At 48.1% G+C, this 21180-nt stretch overlaps 1 protein-coding gene across 1 annotated transcript in view; it reads right to left on the reverse strand.

The window, feature by feature from the left end:
- The window catches only part of KLHL3 (kelch like family member 3), a 32915-nt gene extending 12225 nt beyond the window's left edge, over positions 1-20690 (reverse strand). The window contains exons 1-5 of the mRNA XM_088536863.1: positions 20584-20690; positions 14864-14980; positions 12309-12415; positions 8175-8296; positions 1719-1881 (exon numbers count right to left, since the gene is read on the reverse strand). Of these exons, the coding sequence (XP_088392989.1) occupies positions 1719-1881; positions 8175-8296; positions 12309-12415; positions 14864-14980; positions 20584-20597 (523 nt within the window). The 5' untranslated portion in view covers positions 20598-20690. The remainder of the gene's footprint in view (positions 1-1718; positions 1882-8174; positions 8297-12308; positions 12416-14863; positions 14981-20583) is intronic.
- Between the last annotated feature and the right edge of the window lie 490 nt (positions 20691-21180).

Raw genomic sequence — 21180 nt, forward strand, 5'->3', positions numbered from 1 at the left:
GAGAGGCTCAGGAAGGCACAACATCCAGACAGCACCTCGGAGATGTCACCTAAACAACCCCCTACCAGCGCCAGCGCTCAGGGACACTTCCCCTGCTACGGACCCCACTTAGCTTCCTGGGGACAGAAACTAAGCCAAGACTCTTCACTAAAAACAGCAGCATCTGGATAAAGCTTCATGACCTGTGTTATGCTGGAGGCATGCACAAGTTCTAATGAACTGGTCTTAAATACTTGTGTAAAAGGAAATGCTGCTGACACAGGAATCTGTACGTTCTCTGGCTTCTGGACACAATCTCCTATTCATTCTGGACTAGCATTTTGGCAGTAGAAAGATATTTGAGCTCCTCTTATTTGTTCAAAGTAAGTAAAATATTTACTGATTTGAGCAAGAACTTGTGCCTTCTTGCATCAGGAAGGCCCCTCTACCCCCTGAAGTTATCCCAAGGCTGAACTAAGCATTTCCCAAGAAACTGAGCTCATACACTCTCAAGGACTCTCGAGCTTGTGGACTTCTGTCTCCACTTAATGCTCGTTACATAAACAACATAGAGAAAAGAATTTTAATGGCATTTTTATTAATGGCATTTCATTAACATTACATGGGCTATTGTACTAACTGGGACACACGAAGGCCAAAGAAACAACAAAGCAGACCTTCTAATTGCCAAACAACCAAATAAATATACAGTGAATGCACTGCTTGTTGGGTTAAAGATTAAACAGGGCCTAAAAGCAAGGATAATGAGATATTGCAGGCAAGCCTTTACACAATTAACCATTCCTTCCAGGGTACCTTTTCCTCCAGGGGGTAATACAGCCAGAGCAGCTGAAAAGGTTTTACTTTTATTTGCAGGAGAAGTGAGGAGGACCTGGTGGGCATAGTTTTATTCCACAGAGCCTACTTACGGTCCAGTTAAAGAAAATAATAGAGCAAGAAAATGCTGCAAGACAGAGCAGGTGCTCCAGGAGACAGCAGGTGTATTTTTGGCTATACAAATAGGCAGGACTGAGTAGAAAAAAAAATATCAGCTTCTCCCAAAAAAGGTATTAAGGACTCCTTACCAGGAGAAAGCTGGAAAGCGCAGGGAAGAGCGTGGCCCCGCTTGGAGCAGTTTTACAGTGATTCCTTAGGACAGAGATGCAGAAAGCAGTTGCCTGAACCCGTTTATTGGAGCGAGCACATGCACTGTCAAGGGAGCAAGCGCTGCAGAGGCGTTAGGGAGGACATCCATGGAGCTAGCAGCTATCGGTACACGGAGCAGAGGCTCACATCTCATGACAACTTGCTTTAGCTGACTGTTGATGCTCCCACTGAGATATAATTTTGCCTAGCACCAATTATTCCTAGAGTGCACAGTCATGTCTTCCTGCTGTCATGGGCCAGTGTACAAGAGGAAGACACCAGCACACCAGCATGGCTTGTGCTGGCGAGCAGCAGCCAAAGAGCTTCTTAGGAATAATATCCCGGTGAAATATTTTGTAGACTGGGAGCCAAAGAATCCTTTTTATCTCCAAGGTTTTCCTTGCAACCAAATTCAATTCCTCAATTTGCAATACCACAAAAAGGTTACAAGTCCGCAACCTGTCTAGGTAATCCATTCCGTTCTTCCTAGCAGGATAAAGAGCTTCACCAGGATACGTAGATCTTGCTCAACACATCAGCCAACACGACCTGGAAACAGGTTGCCCTCTCCAAACAGACACCCCCTTCCTCACCTGCGTAGGCGTTCGCCTGCTGCAGGAGCTCGGTACACGCGTGCACATCCGCGAAGGCTCGAATGCCCAGGCAATTCGTGGGATGCAGCTGGGACTGAAGAAAGTCGCAGCAGTTTTTTCTAACATCCATCAGCTGCAAGAGACTGGCAGCTGGCAACAAAACCTGAAAAGACAAGAAAGGGGAATTGAGAGTTAGCAACAGAGAAGGGTTGAGTCCCAACTGAAGCAAGGTCCAATTCCTCTTTACATAGGGCCACGTCACAGAGATGTAAAAAGGGGTATTAATGTTTTAGTACTGTCTAAATGTGGAAGCTCCCACTCCACACTTGGCCCGCTCCACGTTGGCCTAAGAGATGGAAATAGCTTCACCACATGGATCTAATGGAGCTCTTCTCATGTCTGCTCTCCCGAAGGACCTCAAGGCAAGCAAGGGGAGAACAAGACAGAAGCAGCTCTGGACACATCCCATTTCTGGTTTTGCTGCAGGTAGATCCAAGCACAGAGTTCTTTTTCCTCTGTGTCTGCATGTGTCCTCCCACATTCAAAGCTGAAGCAAGCCCAGTGCTTCATCATCCTCAAGACATTGAAGCCAAAGCATTTCCAGCAAAACTGTCTTGGCTCATGAGCTGGGGAGTCAGATGCCGTTTTTATAAAGGGGTTTCTCTATGAGGAATGTGGTATCTGCTGGAAAGAACATCTTTGAGGCCAGCGACTGAGAACAGGAAGTGAAAAATAAAGTCAGTCTGGATGTTACAGCCCGTGACATCAGCGATTTCCTCTCCTATGGTCTTACAGCAGCTGCAGGCGTTTCTTATTCCAGCTCTTCCACAACCCTGGCTGGTCCACACGTGTCCCAACCAGGCATCTGCGCTCACCATCTGAGCACAGATTTCCGGAAAATTATTTCCGATTGAAAGAACAAGCGAGTGCTAAACAAAACAAACAGGTTAAGAGTCCTCCCCACCCTCAACTCGGCGTGGAGGGAAGGGAAATGAAGCCCTTCTGCCCGCCTCCCGCTGCCTCCCCTGCCCATCGTAGAGCTGTCGGGAACGCACAACCTTCCCCCAGGTGTTTCCTACACCACCAATGCATTTCAAAATCCACCCCCAACAGGTTACAATAAAATAAAGATATTAAACAAACCTATGAGTCCACGTTGGCCCAAACATCTTGATGTCTGGAGGAGATTAGTTTGTGCTTTTAATTAAATCAAGACTTGCATAAGAAGTGGGATCCTTGCAAACTCCCTGTGGCAATGCACAAGCCTAGGCTTCCTCCTGAGCAACCAAGAGCACATACATGCAGATGCAAGCACACTGACTGGCTCAAATATTTTGGGATATTGCCTCTAAGATGGACTCTTCTCACTACTATCACTGACCAGCTGCCCAGTACAGCCTCTTGGACATCCTAAAGCCACAAGTTCAGTCTCATGCCTGCTCTACAGGACAGAGCAGAAGGTGCCCTACTCCACTGTAATTGATAAGAAAGGGGCATTTTTATTTAACACTTTTTAAAAGCAGAATATAAATAGCCTGTCAAGAAATCAGTGGATGTTCTCTTTTTCATTCCCCAGCTGAACATCTCGCCACTCACTTTTTTTTTTTTTTTTTTTTTTTTAAACCAGGGAGGGCGAAAAGCAAGCAGAGGATATCCGCTAGCACGAGCTCCGTTTCCTTCAGCAATAACAAGAGGAAATGCCCTGCCTAAATAGGCAGCAGGACCAAACTACAACTCTACTAATATCCAGGCAAGTTACATCATTTAAGCCTGGATTTGGCTCCTCATCCTTGAATTCCAACCACCGGGAACAATTTGAGAAAGCGCATAGAGGTCTGCTGGCTTCTTTACCAAATCAACTTCCTTGCCAAAATCTAATAGTCTTCAAAACTATATCAAAATTATTTACTTAAATTTCTTTGCTAAATAAATTACATGAAGAACTCATTTATGGTACTAAACGGCAATAATAATCTATTTAACCAGAAGTGGTCTCTCTCAGTCAGCAGACTTTATGATGTCTCTTTCTATATAAAACCATCTCAAGCTTTATAGAGCATTGCCCATGCAATCGCTTTTATAAAGCTTTGAACTAGAGGTATCTTTCAACCGAACGAGCTGGGTTGCTACGAAGGTTGGACAGTTTTGCCAACCTGCTCACACTGGCAACCAAAGGAGGATTTAGATGCAAGCCCAAGCAAGCACGCCCCTGACCAGAACTGGGCTGAGTATCTGCACAAACAGCAAGATACTTTTCCAGAGCTTCCCGGAGAAACAGTGACCAGAGGAACACATGGATGTTGTGACAGGCAGGTTAAATATGGGCTCAGAATGGGATGGCTCCAAGCTGCCGTCAGCGTTGCCTGTTCATCCCTAATCTACCTTCTCCAACTGCACTGCCCAAGCACAGCCCTAACTGCTGCAATAACAGCAGGCACAACTGCTGCTGAGAGGGCTCCTACTGCTCCGGCAACAGATCCAAGGCAAGGATCTTTCACAGAGGGAGAAAAATAGCCCCAACTTGTTAGAGCTCCTAAAGCTGAGCTGAACCGTGCTTTGCCTTTTACTTTCTGTAGCTGCAGCCTTCAGAGAGAACTAGGGGAGAAAGAGATGAAATGTCTCTCTTATCAGCCCTTTATTTTGGAAAAATCAAAGCGGCATCTGTCCTGGATACACTCCCACCTCAATTTTGAAGTTCTCAGTTCTCCAGGTAACCTGAGGTGCTGCTGAAAAGGAAGTGCTATGGATTTTAAGCTTTCTTCACCACTTCCTAAGACATTTTTTGTTATTATTATGTCTGCAAAGATGACAGTTCCAACATCTAGTCCCCCTGAGAAGCTGATTTCCAGGCACATTTTCCATTTTCTTTCTGTGTGAACCAGCCTGTGGCTAGTCTGGAAGGGCACACAAGGCACGTGGGATCCTGCACTTCATTAGTAGGAGTTTAATTGTGAAATCAGGTTAATCAGGACTTTTCCCAGGGAGTCATTACAATGCTAACAGTAATGACTTTCTCGCCTGGGACTGCAAGGCTCAGGCTGCCTGCAGGTAATTAAATGCCACCAGTGAGGATCTGTACCCACCAACACGCTGAACAGGGACCAACCGCATCCATGGTCTACAGCAAGAGGTCTGGGGTCCTCACCAGAGCTCCGAGGGGGATGAGAGGCCTCCTCACCCCTCTCCCGGGTCATCGGCACCACCAGCCCCACCACACAGACCACAGGATTCAGCACCTCTTCTTTTCTGAACTAAATACCCCAAGAAGGTAGTGTCCAGAGATATGCAGGAGATACAACACGAGTGTTTCCCATGCAGGGCTGCCTGGTTTCTGGATGAGTTGGGTCTAAAACAGGAACCCAAGGGAATCATTTCCATACCTCCTTGCCCTCCTGCCTTCGTAAATAGGCTCCACAAAAGCAAAACGCTTAGCAGAGGCCCAGGAGAACAACTTGACCCTGGAGAGGAACCCCACACACACAAGTGCTTCCATTCCTAGGTCACTCAGTCCCAACATATTTTTCAGTAACAGCTGTCAGATTTTGTCACAGTTTTCTCTGCTTTCGTCCATCATAGCTGCTTGCAGATCAAAAGCCTCATTTTTACAGCCTAAGTAAAATCCACCCCCCTGAATGACAGACGCTCTCAGCCTACATCCCACCAGCAGTTCAACATCAGCCTGTTGTGCTTCAGCGCTGCTGGCACAAGAGATCTTGTGCTCCTATTCACTGCAACGCATCTTCTGCCAAACACTCAGAAAACCACATGACAAGGACACAGAGAGCCAGCAAAAGCAGCCAGCCATTCACTTGCTGCAGAAACACAGCGGCATCAACACCCCTAAGCCTTCAAAGAGGCAGCAAAATAATTTTCTAGCACACTCTTGGTGAACTCTGCCTGCTCACTACACATCAGTCACAGCCTAACAGCTCTGGGTCCTTCACCACGTTCAGGTCAACGCTCTACAAGGTCAAGCAGCTCTGCAGAGAAGCTGGTGGCACTTGAATTCCCCGTGTGGGCTGAACCTCAGCCCTGCTCAGGAAAGTCACGGTAAGTCACGGCGAGTCTTTTTCCAAAGACTTAGCTCCCATCACCCTTCATCGGGCTGGTAGCTTTGACATGAGGGGTGAAAAGCAAGCAGCAATGCCACCCTTCCAGCTTCCAGACCAGAACTTCCGGGAAAAATCCAATGAATGGGTACGTTAAAACAGACAGTTTTTACATACAGACACACAGCACCAGGCCGTAAGCATATGGTTGCCACTGCAGCCAACCAGGGCTGCACACAAGCATCCGTGAACCTTTCCAATTTGTTCACTTCAGTTTTTCTCACTTTTACAGAAACTGCACAGTAAAATCTTCTTCCCAATACATTTATCCAACTCCATCTTCAAGTTACATCCTTATGCCATGTGTAAGAAGCAGATGTCTTTACAGCTACCCTGATATGTGGGTCAGAGAGGAAAAGCAGAAGACAGTGCGGATGGCTGTGCCCAAATGGGTTTTCTTCAGACTAGTCCATGACTGCCACAAAAACAGAAATCCTTCCTCTGTTCTATGCCTTCCAAACAAGTTGAAACACCAAACAGAGGCAAAACACCCTTCAGTGCAGAGCCTTTCAACTTTCCATCGTCACTGAACCATCTGCCTTGAAATCCCTCTCTAAAAAACCAGGCCCCTTGGAATCATAGGTTTTTTTTCTGTCAACTCTTTCTATGGCCACACAAAAAACCCTACAGTAGATATTAACCTCATTATTCTGCTTTGGTCAGTGCCAAAAATACCCGGAGACAGGATGGAGACTTCTCATCAAATCTTCTATTGATTGGTTTCTTCACCCAATTAGATTTAATTCCACAAAACACTTTCAACATGGATATTTTTAAGCACACAGTAAAACCTAAAGTCGTCACTTAATCTTGTTTTAGACTGGCTTCATTTCTTAGCTCTCATGAATTATCCTACCTCTATCCAAAGAGTTACTCACAGAGCAGTTATTTAAATTAATCATGTAGAGAAAGGGCCTCCTTTATTAGATTAGGAAAATATTTCATTCCCAAACCTCAGTATTTACCAGGCTCCTATTTTTGATGTGACCGCCAGCGAGATGGGAGACAGAACGTGAAGACAGGGCTCCTTCCTTGAGCTCTCTGCAAGCCCTAGGCCATCAAACCCAGCATCCTGAGCTGTTCATATGCAGGTGCAGGCAGAGCTGAGCACCAAAACGCTCACGTGGGGAAAAAGTTGGCCTAGTCATGCCTAGTGACTGAAAACAAGTCTCATTCAACGTAGATCAACGGGATCCAGAACAGCAGATGGTATCCCGAGCTCCACGCTTCCCACGTGCCGAGTGGGTGCTTCCAAGCCAGCTGGGAACCAGGAGGGGAGAAGGAAAGCATACGGCCCGGACGGCACACGGATAGAGTCTTCACCCTCCCTATAGGAAGGGAATACAGCTTGACGGCGTGACAAGGGGCATCTTTCTTTCCACAATGGAAGATTCTAGAGGCCCTAGGAATTACAGGAGCAAGGTAGCATTCCCAGCTCCTTATGAGCCTGCATGTGCACCATAATTAAAGGTAACTGAAGGGCTAAAACACTGGAGAGCCAGCCCAGGTGAACTCCTGCTGTAAGAGCAAGGTCGGTGTGTCCTCCCCATCCAAGGAGCAAAGGGTTGAAACAGTAAAGACAGTCGATACCCTGTCCAACATCCAACTCAAAGAGGACGGCGACAAATTGCAGACAAAAACAGGGAGCAAATGAATAGCCTGTCTGCACACAAGCACCCAGCAGCCTCGTCAAGGTCCAGAGAGTAAGTGCATGGCTGCTTTCTTACAGTAAATACAAAGAAAAAGCCCTGCCAGCTTATATACAGTCACAGTCTTGCAACACAGGCAACAAGACACTCTCCTGAGCATCCTGCTTTATACACAGACTGCCTTTCAAGTACTCTTTCCACTTCTAGACAAATATTCACCTCAAAGAACTTCAAGGCAGAGTAGGCACATAGAAAAAAAAAGAAAGAGGAAAAAAGGCTTCATTTTAACAATACATTCTACTTAAAGCTCTGTCAAACAACTCATATTACCCAGAAGAATTTAAAAACTAACAGCCAGATTCTTCCGCTGTGACCTTAAAACAGCTATTTGACTTGCTGCTTGCTTGAGTATATTTTGACCTTCGACAGACTGACCCACAAGTCATCACAGCTTCTTGGAAGGCAAATGCCTAATCTGATTATAAGAGCATGATGTGAAAGCTAAATGCAACATGACTTAAGTGCAGGGAAAGCAGCAAAGTGCCTCAAGACTCAGCAGAGAGTGGAAGCAGCTCTTTTCACGCTCAACCTTTTACTTCCTACAGCCTGAAAAGATCACTTGCCCTCAAAGTACCCTGTACCTTTGAGTTGCCAGCTTTTTACTTCAGTTCCCAAGGAAGAGGTTGAACCCAGCTTACCTGCACATTCTCTTCTGTGACCTCTATCTCAGCTGTGTAGATGTAATCAATCAGCTTCCTCAGCGTTTGCCCGTCAACGTCTTTTATTTCAATCTTCTTAGCTTTACTTTCAGACATGTCTCCTGCAACTCATTGCAAAAGCACTGTTAAAGTTTGCTTTGAAAGGTCTCTTTTCAGGCCCTTGCTCCCCAAGCATCAGCATGCAGATATCTCACCAAGACAGTGTCTTGCTGCTATGGCCTAGGGCAACGGTCAAGGTTCTGAGAAGCCTCTTAATGCCTCCTAAAAAATATCTCCTACATTCAGAGACAGCAGAGAATTCAATAAACTCAAGCTGATACTGAGGAAGGCAGCTAAATACTACCCTGGTCAAATTAAAGCAAAAGGTTTGCCTGCATTTAGCCCATCTATCGCACACTGTGAGCTCTCCTCTTGTACATACACACAGATGAGAGGGTTGCCACAGCTAAACTAGGCAGCTTGGTGGTACAGTCTGCAATACATGCATTGTAGTGCCACCCCTTCTCTGTGGGAACTACCTCAAACCTGTGGAGGAACCCAAACGTAGGCATCAGCAGTTGCACATCATGTGCTGCAAGTTTCTCCCCCAAATTATCCCTCCCTAACCCGTTCCCACAGTCATGCCTTATGGAAGGCATCTGTGCTATAGACACACTGCTCATCCGCCTCCTTCCCAGTCTCACACCTCAGAGTCAGTCTTTGCATCCAAACCTTATCCCATTTCCAAACACCACGCTTAATCTCCCCTCCCAAAAAAAAACCAAACAACAACAGAAAAAAAACACAGCCTAGAGGTATGCAAGTAAAAGCCCTATCTGTCTAAGAGCCTGGGCAGGAACCTCATGCTTTAAGCTCGCTCTCCCCATCCCCGTTACGGCCAGCGTGGAGTCTAACATAGCGCAGGACCCATCGCACGTACCCTGTGGGGACAGGGAGCACCTGGAGTAACCAACACCTGCTGCTGGGAGGACACTAAGGGCTCCCAGGATCCCTTCTTTAACATCCACACGCAGCCACCACGGTCTCCTGGATCGTGGGTTGCTGCGTATGGATGTTAAAAGCAGAGCAGAGCCTCGAGGAACGATGGAAAAGGAAGAACAAATGCCAAAACGGAAGAAAATGCAAAAACAAAGCTAAACAAAGGAGAGCTTGAAGAAATGTCAATTCTTAGACCAGGGTGTGAATAAGCACTACTTTAAGAAATCTGGTGATTCAGTGTGGCTGGGGGATTAAGAGGAAATATAGGACCTGCAGCCTTTGCTAGAGCTAATTACAGAGTACACGTCCGTGCAGCACAGCAGGACCCAGCCGCACTCGTTAAGTGCTCAGCACTTAGTGCCCATTAACGTCTCTGCTGGACGGAGCCAAGACTGAGCAAAATCTGCATCCTGGGAGTTAAACTTTCCTGACTTCACTTATGCCACTAGGAAGGTAAATAACAAGAGTGGAATCAGATCATAAGAATCCAAAGAGCCAACAGCATCTGAGGGAAAACGTAGGCGGAAATGGCATTTGTTCCAAAATCCATTTTTTAAAATGAAATAATGAAGCTTTATCCCAAGAAGTACAAGAACACAAATGCACAAGTACAAAGGGATAACTGGCCTACATTCGGGAAGCCTTCAAAGGAGATGGGATGTTTAACGGCTAGAATAAACATCATCTCCCGTGTGCTTCCTCCCCCGAAACCCCAGCCCCGAGATGAGAGGGGGATTCTGAAAGCAGCGCTCAGATGGAGCCCGGATCTGCTCCAAGGGGTCCTCGGATAAACCCCTGCCTTAATCTGTGCATCCGAGAAGCAGAGCAGGGAGAGTACGAGAACCGAAAGTAGAGGAGGGACCCGCAGCACGTGCAGAGCGATCCACGGAGAAACAGCTCGGAGCGATCCGATAACGCCATGTGTCTCCGAGGCACATGTGACACAGCCAGCTAAAATAAAGGCTGCGTGGGCTTCTCCACCCACCAGCAGCTGCCAGCCCTGCACGCCAGCGTCCCCCGCGCGCGCCAGCCAGCTGAAGCATCCGCGCTACCCCGGACAATGATGGAGGGAATGCTCCAAAACCAAAGCGGTGGAAGGGACACTGAGGGGGGAGCCACCTCCTCTAGACTCCCCTTGGTACTGGAAGGTAGAAACAAAAGCGGTGCCTACTTACTTTAGGTGTCCCCAAGGCTCCTTTTAAAAGAAACACCTAAGCAGAGGGCACAGGACGGTAAAGGAGAGATGCCAAGGTCATCACAAGGTCTCGCTAACTAAAGCCAGGCCGGGCTGCAGAGCAGACCAAGGCTTGCTGGTCCCAGGCTGGTTCCTGCTGTAGCTTTACATGGAGCACAGGCTGCTCTCCTCCCTTCCCCACCTCGCTCACGGATGCCGCAGCATCACTTGGGCCTTTTAGAACATCCCCTGCTCAGGTGGCATAACGCACAGCAGGAGGAGATGCAGCACTGATCCTAACATCAGCAAGACCCAGACCTCCAAAACGGGGGACCAGAAGGGCACCAGGGACCGGTCTTTGTGCAACCCAGTGCATGGTGTAAGGGTGGGGAGGGGACGGGAGCTGCTGGAGCAGCCGCCGCATGACCGTGGTCCCTGATTACTCTTTAACTTGCAGCATGAAGCACTACCATGCCCAGAGAAATCCAGCATGGACACACCAGCACAGCCCCATGGATCACCAATCCGTCCTGCTCGAGTGACCTCCAAGCATGAGGGCTTTTCCAAGAATTCCTATTTCTCAGGAGCAAGCACCACAGGGACTAGCAAATCCGCTGCTAATCCAGTTCCAGGATGCAGTTCCAGCTGCCTGGAAAACACTGGTGATTTCTGCCTTCAAAGCCTCACCAAGCAAGTAAAGGCATCGCTGCAAACCTCAGATCTCATCTAACATCAGACACCTGTTTACACCTGAGCATTATAGGCTTGTGCAGATTTAAATGCCCTAATTGCATCCTGTCCCTCTTTTTGCAGTCAAAACATTATTATTTCTGTCTCCATTACACAGGGCGGGCATTGAGGAGGGGGATGTGACTTCCAAATGACAAGCTTTTTCCTGAGAAATACTGCGTTCTGCTCCCAGGGAAGCAAATCAAACCAGGCCTAACCCCAAGGCTTTTAAAGGAAGAAGCATCTGCACAGCTCCCGAGTCTCTTTGCAAGGGGCTTCCTCCATCCCTCGGCCACACTGACCCAGAGATGGAAAATCAGAGCAAAATCTTATTGATGCCCGGCCATTCATCAGGCTGGAGCTGAGAGATCGCAACAGCCCTTCCTTGGACCTTCGTATCTGGTTATGTTAGTTCCCCTCCTCGGAAGGAGGGCAAGGAAAAGGAAAGGAGGTTACAGAGCTGCCAAGCAGACAAAATTTGCTAGGGCAACTCCAAGGCGTTGGTCATTCCTTGGTACCGACACTGCTGTTTTGACTACACAGCCTCTGAAGAGCATCCCCGATAGGGACCACGCGATCAGAACACAAATCTTGTCCTCCCCTTCACCCCAGGATGGCACCTGCCAGGAGCACATAGAGGGCTGCAAGAGAGGGAGAGCTGGCAATGCACAGCGGGACCAAGAGTAGAGTTATTTCAGGCAGTAGCAAAAAGAAAAAAAAAAAAAAAAAGTGCTATTGAAGTTCAAAGATCCATGACTGTGAATGAGCATCTCCAGGGCTGAGCCTTGCAACTACAGCTCCTGTGCCAGGAACTTTTTGATGAGCACCATAAGCGTTTAGGGCACAGCACGTGTGCTTGATATTAACAGTATGGGCTTTCATGAGTTTGCATTCTTTCTAAGGAGAGAAGAAAAGAAAGAAAAGAAAGAAGGCAAAAAGAAAGGACCAACAAGTCTCATAGTTGTCCTAAGTCCTGTGACCCACACGCTACAGACTCCCGCATCCCCGTAACACCCTGTCTCACTGACACAAGGAAATATGCCAAAAGATGACCAATATCATCCATCAAGTGTAACAAACTGCAAACCTAGCTGTACTTCTTCACTCCCATGTCAATCCTCTCTAGAGGCCCGTGTTACATCCTCTGCTGTAGGTACTTCCACAGGGACGCAGCCAGGAGCTTCCCAAAATCCGCCCAACCTGAGTGCGGTGACGGCTGTAGAGAAGAGTACCTGTAAACATGGCACAAAAATAGGGGCTGCAGGCCGCAAGGACCACGCGGTGGGCTTCCATCTCCACAGCTTCGGCCACAATCACCACGTCGCAGAGGAGCCGCTTGCTGCAAAAACACCAGAAAAGACAAAGCGTCGTTTCAGAACTCCTGGTCATGCAAAAAGCTACGTCAGCACACCCTGAAAGAGCAGCCCAAAAATCCAGCCGCTTCGGAGAAGATACCCGAGTCATAATTAGGCAGTGAAGTTTCTGCCAAGTCCCCCTGGAAGGTCCTCTTCTCCATCAGCTGCCTACAGGGCAAATCCTGCATCCTCCCAGCACTGCAACCCTGCTTGTTGCAGGTCTCTAACTGCTTTGACTCAATGTAAAAGAAACTGGAAGCTGAGCTAGACACACATGCTGCCCAAAGAGCAGAGGATGGCAAAGGGTCTCCCTCCATCTCTACGAGTAGGGCTCCAAAAAGGTGCAGAAGAGCTCAAGAGCCTGGCAGATCCCTAACACAAGATATGGCCAGTGATATGAGGGAAAAAACAGCACTTTGATCTTTACATAGTGTTTGGAAAGCTAGAGCAGAAAAGGAAGGGCTCTCGGAGCTTTCTTCTTGGTCAGGCTTGGTAGAGAAAGAAATATTTGCTCCATAAGCTCCTGAACTTCCGTTGTGTCCCACCTAGCACAGAGGGCTTCCCCATCGTTCTGCCCACAAGGAGCAGCCAAGCACTAGAGTTTATCAGAGGCCCTGATGAAACTTAAGTTGATTACATGAATTCGGCTGGGATTAAGAGACACCAAGATAAAATGAGGAGTCCCCAGCAGAAACCAAAACATTTCTGAGCTCCCCACAGACTCAATGCCCAGCTTAGGCAAAGCCACTTCATTAATCAGTGACCTTTTCCAGCAGCCCCGTGTATGTCCTTTGAGGATTCATTAGTTAATGTTTGCACAGGACTGCTGAGATGCAGACGGCTACAAGTGCTCAGCCTCCCAATAAGTTGGTTTAAGATCTCTGAGCATACAAATGCAAAATGAGGGTGTTCTTTTCAAATGTCAAGCCTGAAAAAAAAAAAATAAAAAGATCAGAGTCAACAAATCGAGATGTTACCTTCCCTTTAGAGTTGCTTATCGCAATGCTGCATTTTTCTTCATTAGGAAACTACGTTTGAAATAAATCGACACAGAGCTTCTAAGGGACACGGTATGTCTCCCTGCTCTGCTCCACACATTGAAATATATAAACAAAATTGTGAAACAAAGGGCTATAGTTGTAAAATAGGGAAATAAATAAGCAGCAGGTCTGTGCTCTGCACTTACCCCAGTGGGGAATGGAGAGTGGTAAGTAGGGGAGTTTTTTAATGGTCACTTAATGGAGGCCTTCTCATTCCCTCCAGCTTATCCATATTCAGCTGAAGTGCTTCTCATGAAAACTAATTTGATTTATATTTGGAAGTCAAACACTTCAAGTGACCAACTACAGCAAGCCTTTAGCAAGATTTTTCGAGACCTTCTGAAGGCATTAAATGGAGGCACAGTTATTCAAGGTAGCTATTAACACTGATTGCTGACAGCTTAACTGATTGCCAGGCTCAGTGCACAACGCATGCAGACATAGGAACTGCATATTCCAGAAGAGCAGCAGAAGCTGAGAAAGGAAGTGCACCCAGGGCAGGGGGTAAAAAAATAAAATAAAATCTAACAATAAACAGGTGCTTTAGGGCAGCTTCAACCTTATGCATTTCAGCATTGCAGTGTTGCACAAGAACTAGCAAAATAGAGACACACTGCCAGGCTCCAGCTACTCCCACTATGCTTCAATTAACAACAGAATAATAGGAGCACAATGGATTTCTGAATATAGCTGAAAAAAAACTCTATTTTCAGACCTTTCGCTGTCAGTACAAAGAGAGGACCAGAGGGAAGCCACAACGAAAACATTTGGCTTCATGCGATTGCTACAAAGGAAGGACATTTCCATTTTGTGCTCCTCACGCACCACCTGAGAACCACTGTCAAACATCTGCACAGGGAGATGTTTCTAATGTCCCCCTGCGCTGCAGAAGGTGCATATCCACAAATCCTTATCTGCAGGAGAGGTGGCTCTTGGAGCATCTTTTCATGCTTAGGGCATGCAGGAAAGAGCAAAACGCATTACCTGCTTTCACCGTAACATAGTGAGCAGTACCTGTGTGGTATCGGGAATACAGGGATTCCTTTAAAATTGGGCTGAATTTCTGTTTCAGTGGCAAAGGGCTCAAATGAACTGGTTGGAAAATAGTTCACTAGACATCTCGGTGGCTCAAGGTAGAAGAGCTGTGAAACAGCTTGGGTTTAAGCACTGCCACTCCGCAGCTAATGCAACGGCAGCAGTTACTGCATCCGTGGAGATTTTGTCAACCTTCCCTCTCCGTGCGCCCACACCGTCGTGCAAAGACACCCCGGGGCTCCCCTTGAGCCCAAAGGTTGCGTTTTCACTGTCCCTTCCTAACGTGTAGTAGCAACCCCCGTGTGACCAGCAGTTTGGACAGAGGGGGCCCGGGTTCTCCCCAAGCCACGCGCCTACCTCCGTAACTCGTTCATGACCTTGAACGCCTTCCTCATGTGCGAGGGGTTGACCGTCACCGTGCGCGGCTCCTTCTCCTCTTCGGCCGCCTCGGAGGACCGGGAACTCTGCTTTGCGCTGAGAAAGGGGTGAGAGGACAAAAATTGAAGAGAGAGCAGAAAGTCGATTCGATAACACTAAAAAAATAAAACGAAGCATTAAAATGCCACAAGAAGTTTAACTTGCACATTCCCGCCCACAAAATGCAAGCGTACAAATGCAGGACTTGTATCTTCCTCTGCAGAAATGAATCCAAAAAGGACCTTTAAAAGAAAATCCAAAAAGGACATTTAAAAGCACCCGCACAGCTCCCAGGGTGTCAGCTTTGCTGGAGCTCCATCGCATTTCCCAGCTAGAAATAGGCCTATTTAATGTCACTGAAACACGCAGAAAGAATCACTAAGCGAGCCTTTCCCGTCAGGGCCGCACACTCTGTAGGTGAAGCAAAATCAGATGCACCCAGTTGAGGGCTGCATTAACGAGGGCAGCAGGTGCCCGAGGCGCAGAGCGGCCCCGCGCGCTCCGTCCCGCGAGGTCGATGCATCCTGCTCCGCGAGGCGGGATGCGGCAGCGGGAAACGCGGCCCCGAAAGCACAGGCAGCAACTCGGAACTTTCGGCGTGCAAAGCTGAAACCCCTACAGGGGGGCAGCAAAAATACATAAATAAATTACACAGGGAAAGCAAAAGAGAGAGACTGCAGACGCCTGCACGCGGGGCTGCAGGTGGCAGCGACCTGCTGCCTTCCCTCCCGTTCCAGGACGGACCTCACGGGATCCCAAATCAACGGGCGCAAACAAATAGATGTTGTGAGGTTTCTCAAATAAGCCCAAGATATATTCATGTGTTAGCATGCCAGCACCAGGGACCAAAGATGTGTATTTTCAATTTTTTCAACTGGCAAGAGATGCAGTTTGAAGGACCCAGACAGTTTTACCAAATAACGAGAGAAAATGTCAGATCCAGCAGCCTTCATAAATCGCCATCATAAAATTCCAATCAATATTTATCCAGATGCTTTAAAAGCTAAAACATTGTACTGGGTTTTTTTTTTTTTTTTTTTTTTCTCCTCAGAAGATGGATTGATACCAAAGAGCACAAGGAGTAACTTTACCTAAAGAGGACCCAAAAAGACCCTCTCACACTCACTAGCAGCAGTGGATTTAAGGCTTTATCCAGTACCTAAAGGCTCACCATAAAGTTCTGCACACAGTCTGGTACGCAACTTGCTTCAAAAACAAAATCAGGGTATGCTATTTAAAGTTTTTCCAAATGACTCATGAAAAAAATACCTTTTGAAAGAAAATAGTAAGGGCCTTTAACTCATCTTCCAGACTGCCTCAGCTTCCCTAGATTTTTGTCCCATCAAAGCAGCAAGGATGGCTTCATCTGGAAGAGGGGTTTCATATCAGCAACCACACACCCTTCACTAACACTGGCACGTTTCCACCATAAAAATGCAAGGAAATAAACGGTTTAAGGAAATGCAATCTGCTGCAAACCAAAAGTTACCCCCCCGCCAAGAAGATGAAAATAATTCATTGCACAACACTTTGCTGAGCTTTTTTCCTATAACACTAGGAATTGTTCTGCTTAGGAATTACTCCATTATTTTCCTAAAGGAATAAAGAGAAAGAAAGAAAGGACACAATTCTACTCAAAGGTATGGCCAGGAGCACCAGGACACACAAGGTCCCCGCGCTCTGCAGTCGGACACACTTTCCCCTGCGCATCTCCACGCTGGAGCAGCAACGTCCTCTGCACCTCCACTTGCTACCCAGGTGCCAGCAGCAATTTGTTCTATTCTGGGGTCACCCAAGGCCACACACTGAGCAAAGGGATGAACCATTGAGCGTCCCTGGGCCACATAAACAATCTCATTAGGGCACTGCGGGATCCTCCTGAGATAAGCCAAGTGACAGAGGGCCAGCCCGTCACCAGAACCTCCTCCTGCACGGTCCTTCTTCCACCCCAGCTCCAGTGTCAGCAGCTCTGGCCATGCACCAACACACAGGAAGGTATTTGCAGACCCTATAACCCACCATGCATGAACCATAACGTTGGGTTGCCGTAGTTACCAGCAGTAATTACAGATGTCTTTGCAGATTACGAGGAAGAACAGAAACCTTCCTTAAAGCTAAACTGTCCCCTTGGAAGATGATTGCTATGCAGACAGCAGGTAAAACCCAGGAATGAAAATCATGACTCTGCCAACCATCGGTTCCAAGCCCAACGTTCACCCAGAAGAAACAGGAGTTTTCACAGGACCCCCCTGCAGCGGAGGATGGATGGGCTTCTGCTCGCACTTTTTGGAGAACATCCTCAGGATTCAGCTCCCGGCCTTCACAGGGACACCCTGAGCGTCTCTTCCCACAGCTCCTGCATTGGAGCTCGTTGCACCACGTGGGCTGGAGGCAGCGAGCCCAGGCAGGGCCACCAAGGCTGGAGCTGCTGGGACACCTCAGGACTTTGCCCCAAGCTTCCCATGGGACTCATGGACCTCCACGGGGTCAGATAGTCCCAGCACTGGTGTCCAGAGCCACAGGAAGGGAGCAGCCACTGCTGGAGCACAGCCCTGGCCCAAGGAACAGGGTGGTTGGTCCCCTCCAAGCACCAGGAGGTTTTTGCCGCCCAGGCGCAGAACCACAGGAGCATTTTTCTCAGCACATGTCACCAAAGTGCTCAGGTTGGAGAAGGGAGTAGACACATGTGCTGCTTTCCAAGGTCTCCAGCTCCCTGGTAATAAAGGGAAATCCAGCAACCCCATAAAATGTGGAGAAAAGGAGACCTTCCTGCGCCGGCGCACGCGTGCGTTGGGACGGGCAGAGCTAGGGCTACCTGCGCATCCTGAACTGCCCTTCAGAGCTTTACACCAGCTTAAGAGCAGGACTATGAAAGTCCTGAGCCTGCAATGCTGAAATGCTTCTACCAAGATAAAGGAAGACAAAAACAGTAATTTAGCCTGAACAAAAATTGGAAAAAAAAAATAGTAAGTCCTACTTTAACTGCAGTAACTTTGCCCTGCAGAATCACTAACTAAAATGAAAAGTATATTATGTCTCATGATTCCATTCCTCTGCTCAGACATACGAACAAAACAAGGATGGCAGTGGCGTATTTATAAAATCCCAGTCTCCAGAATTTTCTTTGGGTATACGTAAAGACGTTAAAAAATGCGACTGAAGGAGCCGAGCTCTCCAGACAGATGGATTTGAAAGGATTGCAGAGCAACATATCATTATTGAAATACATTAGGGAGGGAACACAATAGAAATGATTTTTTGTTTTGGTAATATTTATTTACAATTTAGTTAAAGGCTTTGTTTTTTTTTCTTTTTTCAGTGCTTGCATCAGTATTGAGGCATTACTTTGCCTCAGTAAGTAAGCTATGTAATTGGCACACAGCAGACACCCAAAAGAGCATTCCTACCAAAGGAGATCTCAGGAGAAATGCTGCCAGAGGAAATAACCAAGGGAAAAAAGGCAATAATGGAACCAACACAAAATAATTCAAATATAACAAGATCATTACTTGCTTTCTAAGGCAAATATTGTATTTCTCAGACAAATACAACGAAGAAATGGGCACCATTTAAAGACACATATCACACTACAAGTTTTTAGAATTCTTTAACCAAAAATCAACATTCCTTTCTAATCTTCCTTTCTAATCTCAAACTCATCTCAGTGTTTGAGACCCGCACAGCGAGGAGGGCAGCACACACAGCCCATCACCCAGCATCGCGGCGCCTCTCCTGCAACCAAGGCCCCCGGCAGAAGCAGTAAGAGCGAATTACGACTCCAAAATCATTTCTTGCCAAACATTTACGAGCTGCAGAACGGGAAAAGCAAGGTCATCAAAATCCAGGGGGAATTCTGCCACCCTAAGCAAGCGTTTCCAGGCCGAATCCGCACGACACATTCCCCTGGATATGCTGGGCAAAAGGACACCAAGGAGAAGAGCGCAGAGAGCAACCAGGCTCTCTCAGAATAAAATAAGACGACAAAACTACCTAGTTTCCTTGCAGGTGACTGTTTCACCACTATAACCGCAGCAATGGGCCCCAATCCAAAGCAGGGCCTTTGCAGGCCATCGTTAGAGGTCACAAGTGTAATAAGCATCATGAGTGTCAATGATAACAGCTCTAGATTACAAAACTGCTCCTCTCCACGCCCCTAGACACTAGATTCATTTATGCATATATATATATATATATGTATGTATAAATATATACATACAGACACAGATTCATGCATACATGCATATACGGGCACACGCAGCTCTCTCCAAAAATACAGAAGCACGTTCCACAAACACGTGTCCAATGGGATAAGGTCGGGTTTGGAGGCTCCCCGGCCACGGCCACACGTGGGACAACGGGAGGCCTGCAGGAATTCCCAAAGGGAGCCGAGAAGTGCAAGCTCAGCTCTGCACACAAGCGGTAATTGGGACTCTCGAGTCATTTACGGGTCGAAAGCTGCTCTTCAGAGCCTGGAAAAACAATTCCTACGAGCTACCGGAGCATTTTCCCTCTGCAAAGGGAAAATTCCCAGAATTGGGGTTTGACCCTCATTTAATTTTGCCTATTTTTCATATCCAAACAAAGCTCCTGCCAAGCCGTGGCCATCAGCGCTATCAGCAGGTCAAGCCCTCCCTCCGGTTCCCCGCCTCTGGCAAGGTCACCAGCAAAAAGGAAGCACTCAGCATATCCTGCTAAAACAAACAACAAAAGCCCCAAAAAAAAGAAAGAAAAACAGCTTAATGTTTAGTTTCCAGCAGTCCAAGAGCATTTCTGGTGCATGAAAGTTGCCCAGGCAGTTGGGAGGTAGAACGGACGCAGAGGAGGCAAAAGGGAGACAGAGAAGGGGCCAGCAAACATCTCCCCGGCATCCCTGAAGCTCCAGGCAGCATTAACGTCTCTGCACACGTCCGATGGACGCGGCGTTGACTCGTTATGGGAGTCTGCACACAGGTTTTGGGGCAAAAACAACTGCCTGGGAGGAAATAAGGCACAGGTGGCCGGGCTCTTGCTCCGCCTGTCCTTGCACACCTGGGCACAGGTGAACCTGGAGGCTTCACTGGCCTTACGGGCTTCTGTTCACCAAAGTACTGGAGAAATCAGCGGATCCTGGCAGGTGGCAACCAAAAACATTAATTCCAAAGGCAACTACTGGAGGTTCAAGAACTAGTGGAGGCCAAGGAGATGTTTGGGGAGCTCATCCCAGCTGGCCAGGCTGCCCTGCCACCTCACCGGCTCTCCTGGCACCACTGGGCTCAGGACATAGAAATAAAAATAATGATAATTTAGAAGGTAACAATCTATTTAAGCTCGAATTGCCTCTTTATTCATTGGTAAGAAACGCATCTCGCTGAGCAGCACTGAAAGTGTCTGAGGAGGAGGGGGAGCACCATGACACTGCAACATCGCGGATGTCACGCGGAGGGAACGGGGGGCGCGGGGACCCCGCTCGCCGCGGGGCAAGTTCGCGCCGGGAGCCCCCGCTCGCCCGCGGGCGCCGCCGCGCAGGGCAGCGGGTCGCGCGAGCCCCGGAGCTCCCGGGCAGGAACAAGATAAAATAAATAAAGGGGAAAAACGGGGAGGACAAAATAGGGGAAAAGCGGGAGAAAAGAAGAGGGGGGAAAGGAGAAGGGAAAAGAACAAAGGGCGGCGGCGGCACCTACCTCTCCTCCTCCATGGCGCGGAGCGGCGCGGGGCGGGCTCAGCGGCGCGGGCCCGGCATGGCCGCGGAGCGGCTCCGTGCGCGCCCCGCCGCCCCTGCTGCTGCTGCGGCTTCCTCCCCGCCTCCTCCTCCTCCTCCTCCTCCGCCCCTGCGCGCTCCCTGCGCGGTCGCCGAGCAACCGCAGCGCCGCCCCCGCGCAGCGGCTTGAGGGACAGCGGGGCAGGAAGAGCCGAGTCCCGCGTTTTCCCTCCGGGAATCCTCATTCCAGCCCTTCTGCACGTCCCGAGCCTCGCGTGCTTCCCAAATATCCATCCGCTCTTGGCGCGCGATGCGCGAAACCAGCCGACCCCCAGAGCCGGAGCCCAAGGAACTGCCTGAAAATAGCAGCAATTCCTCTAAAAACCGAGGCTGGAAGTCAGGAGCGCGGCCTGGATGAGCTGCCCAGTGACTGGGTGTTTTTATTACCACACAGGTTTGAAACAACAAAACATTCCCATTTTACCATAAAAATCCACACTTTGGCCAACCTCGCACTAAAATATATATTATATCTATTGTTTTGGGAGTTTTTCCTCTTTGGTTTTTAAAGATTGATGCC

The sequence above is a fragment of the Tinamus guttatus genome, unplaced genomic scaffold (genome assembly GCF_059628265.1).
Source record: "Tinamus guttatus ecotype Peru unplaced genomic scaffold, ASM5962826v1 Tinamus_guttatus_pri_ptg000710l, whole genome shotgun sequence".
NCBI classification, from domain to species: domain Eukaryota; kingdom Metazoa; phylum Chordata; class Aves; order Tinamiformes; family Tinamidae; genus Tinamus; species Tinamus guttatus.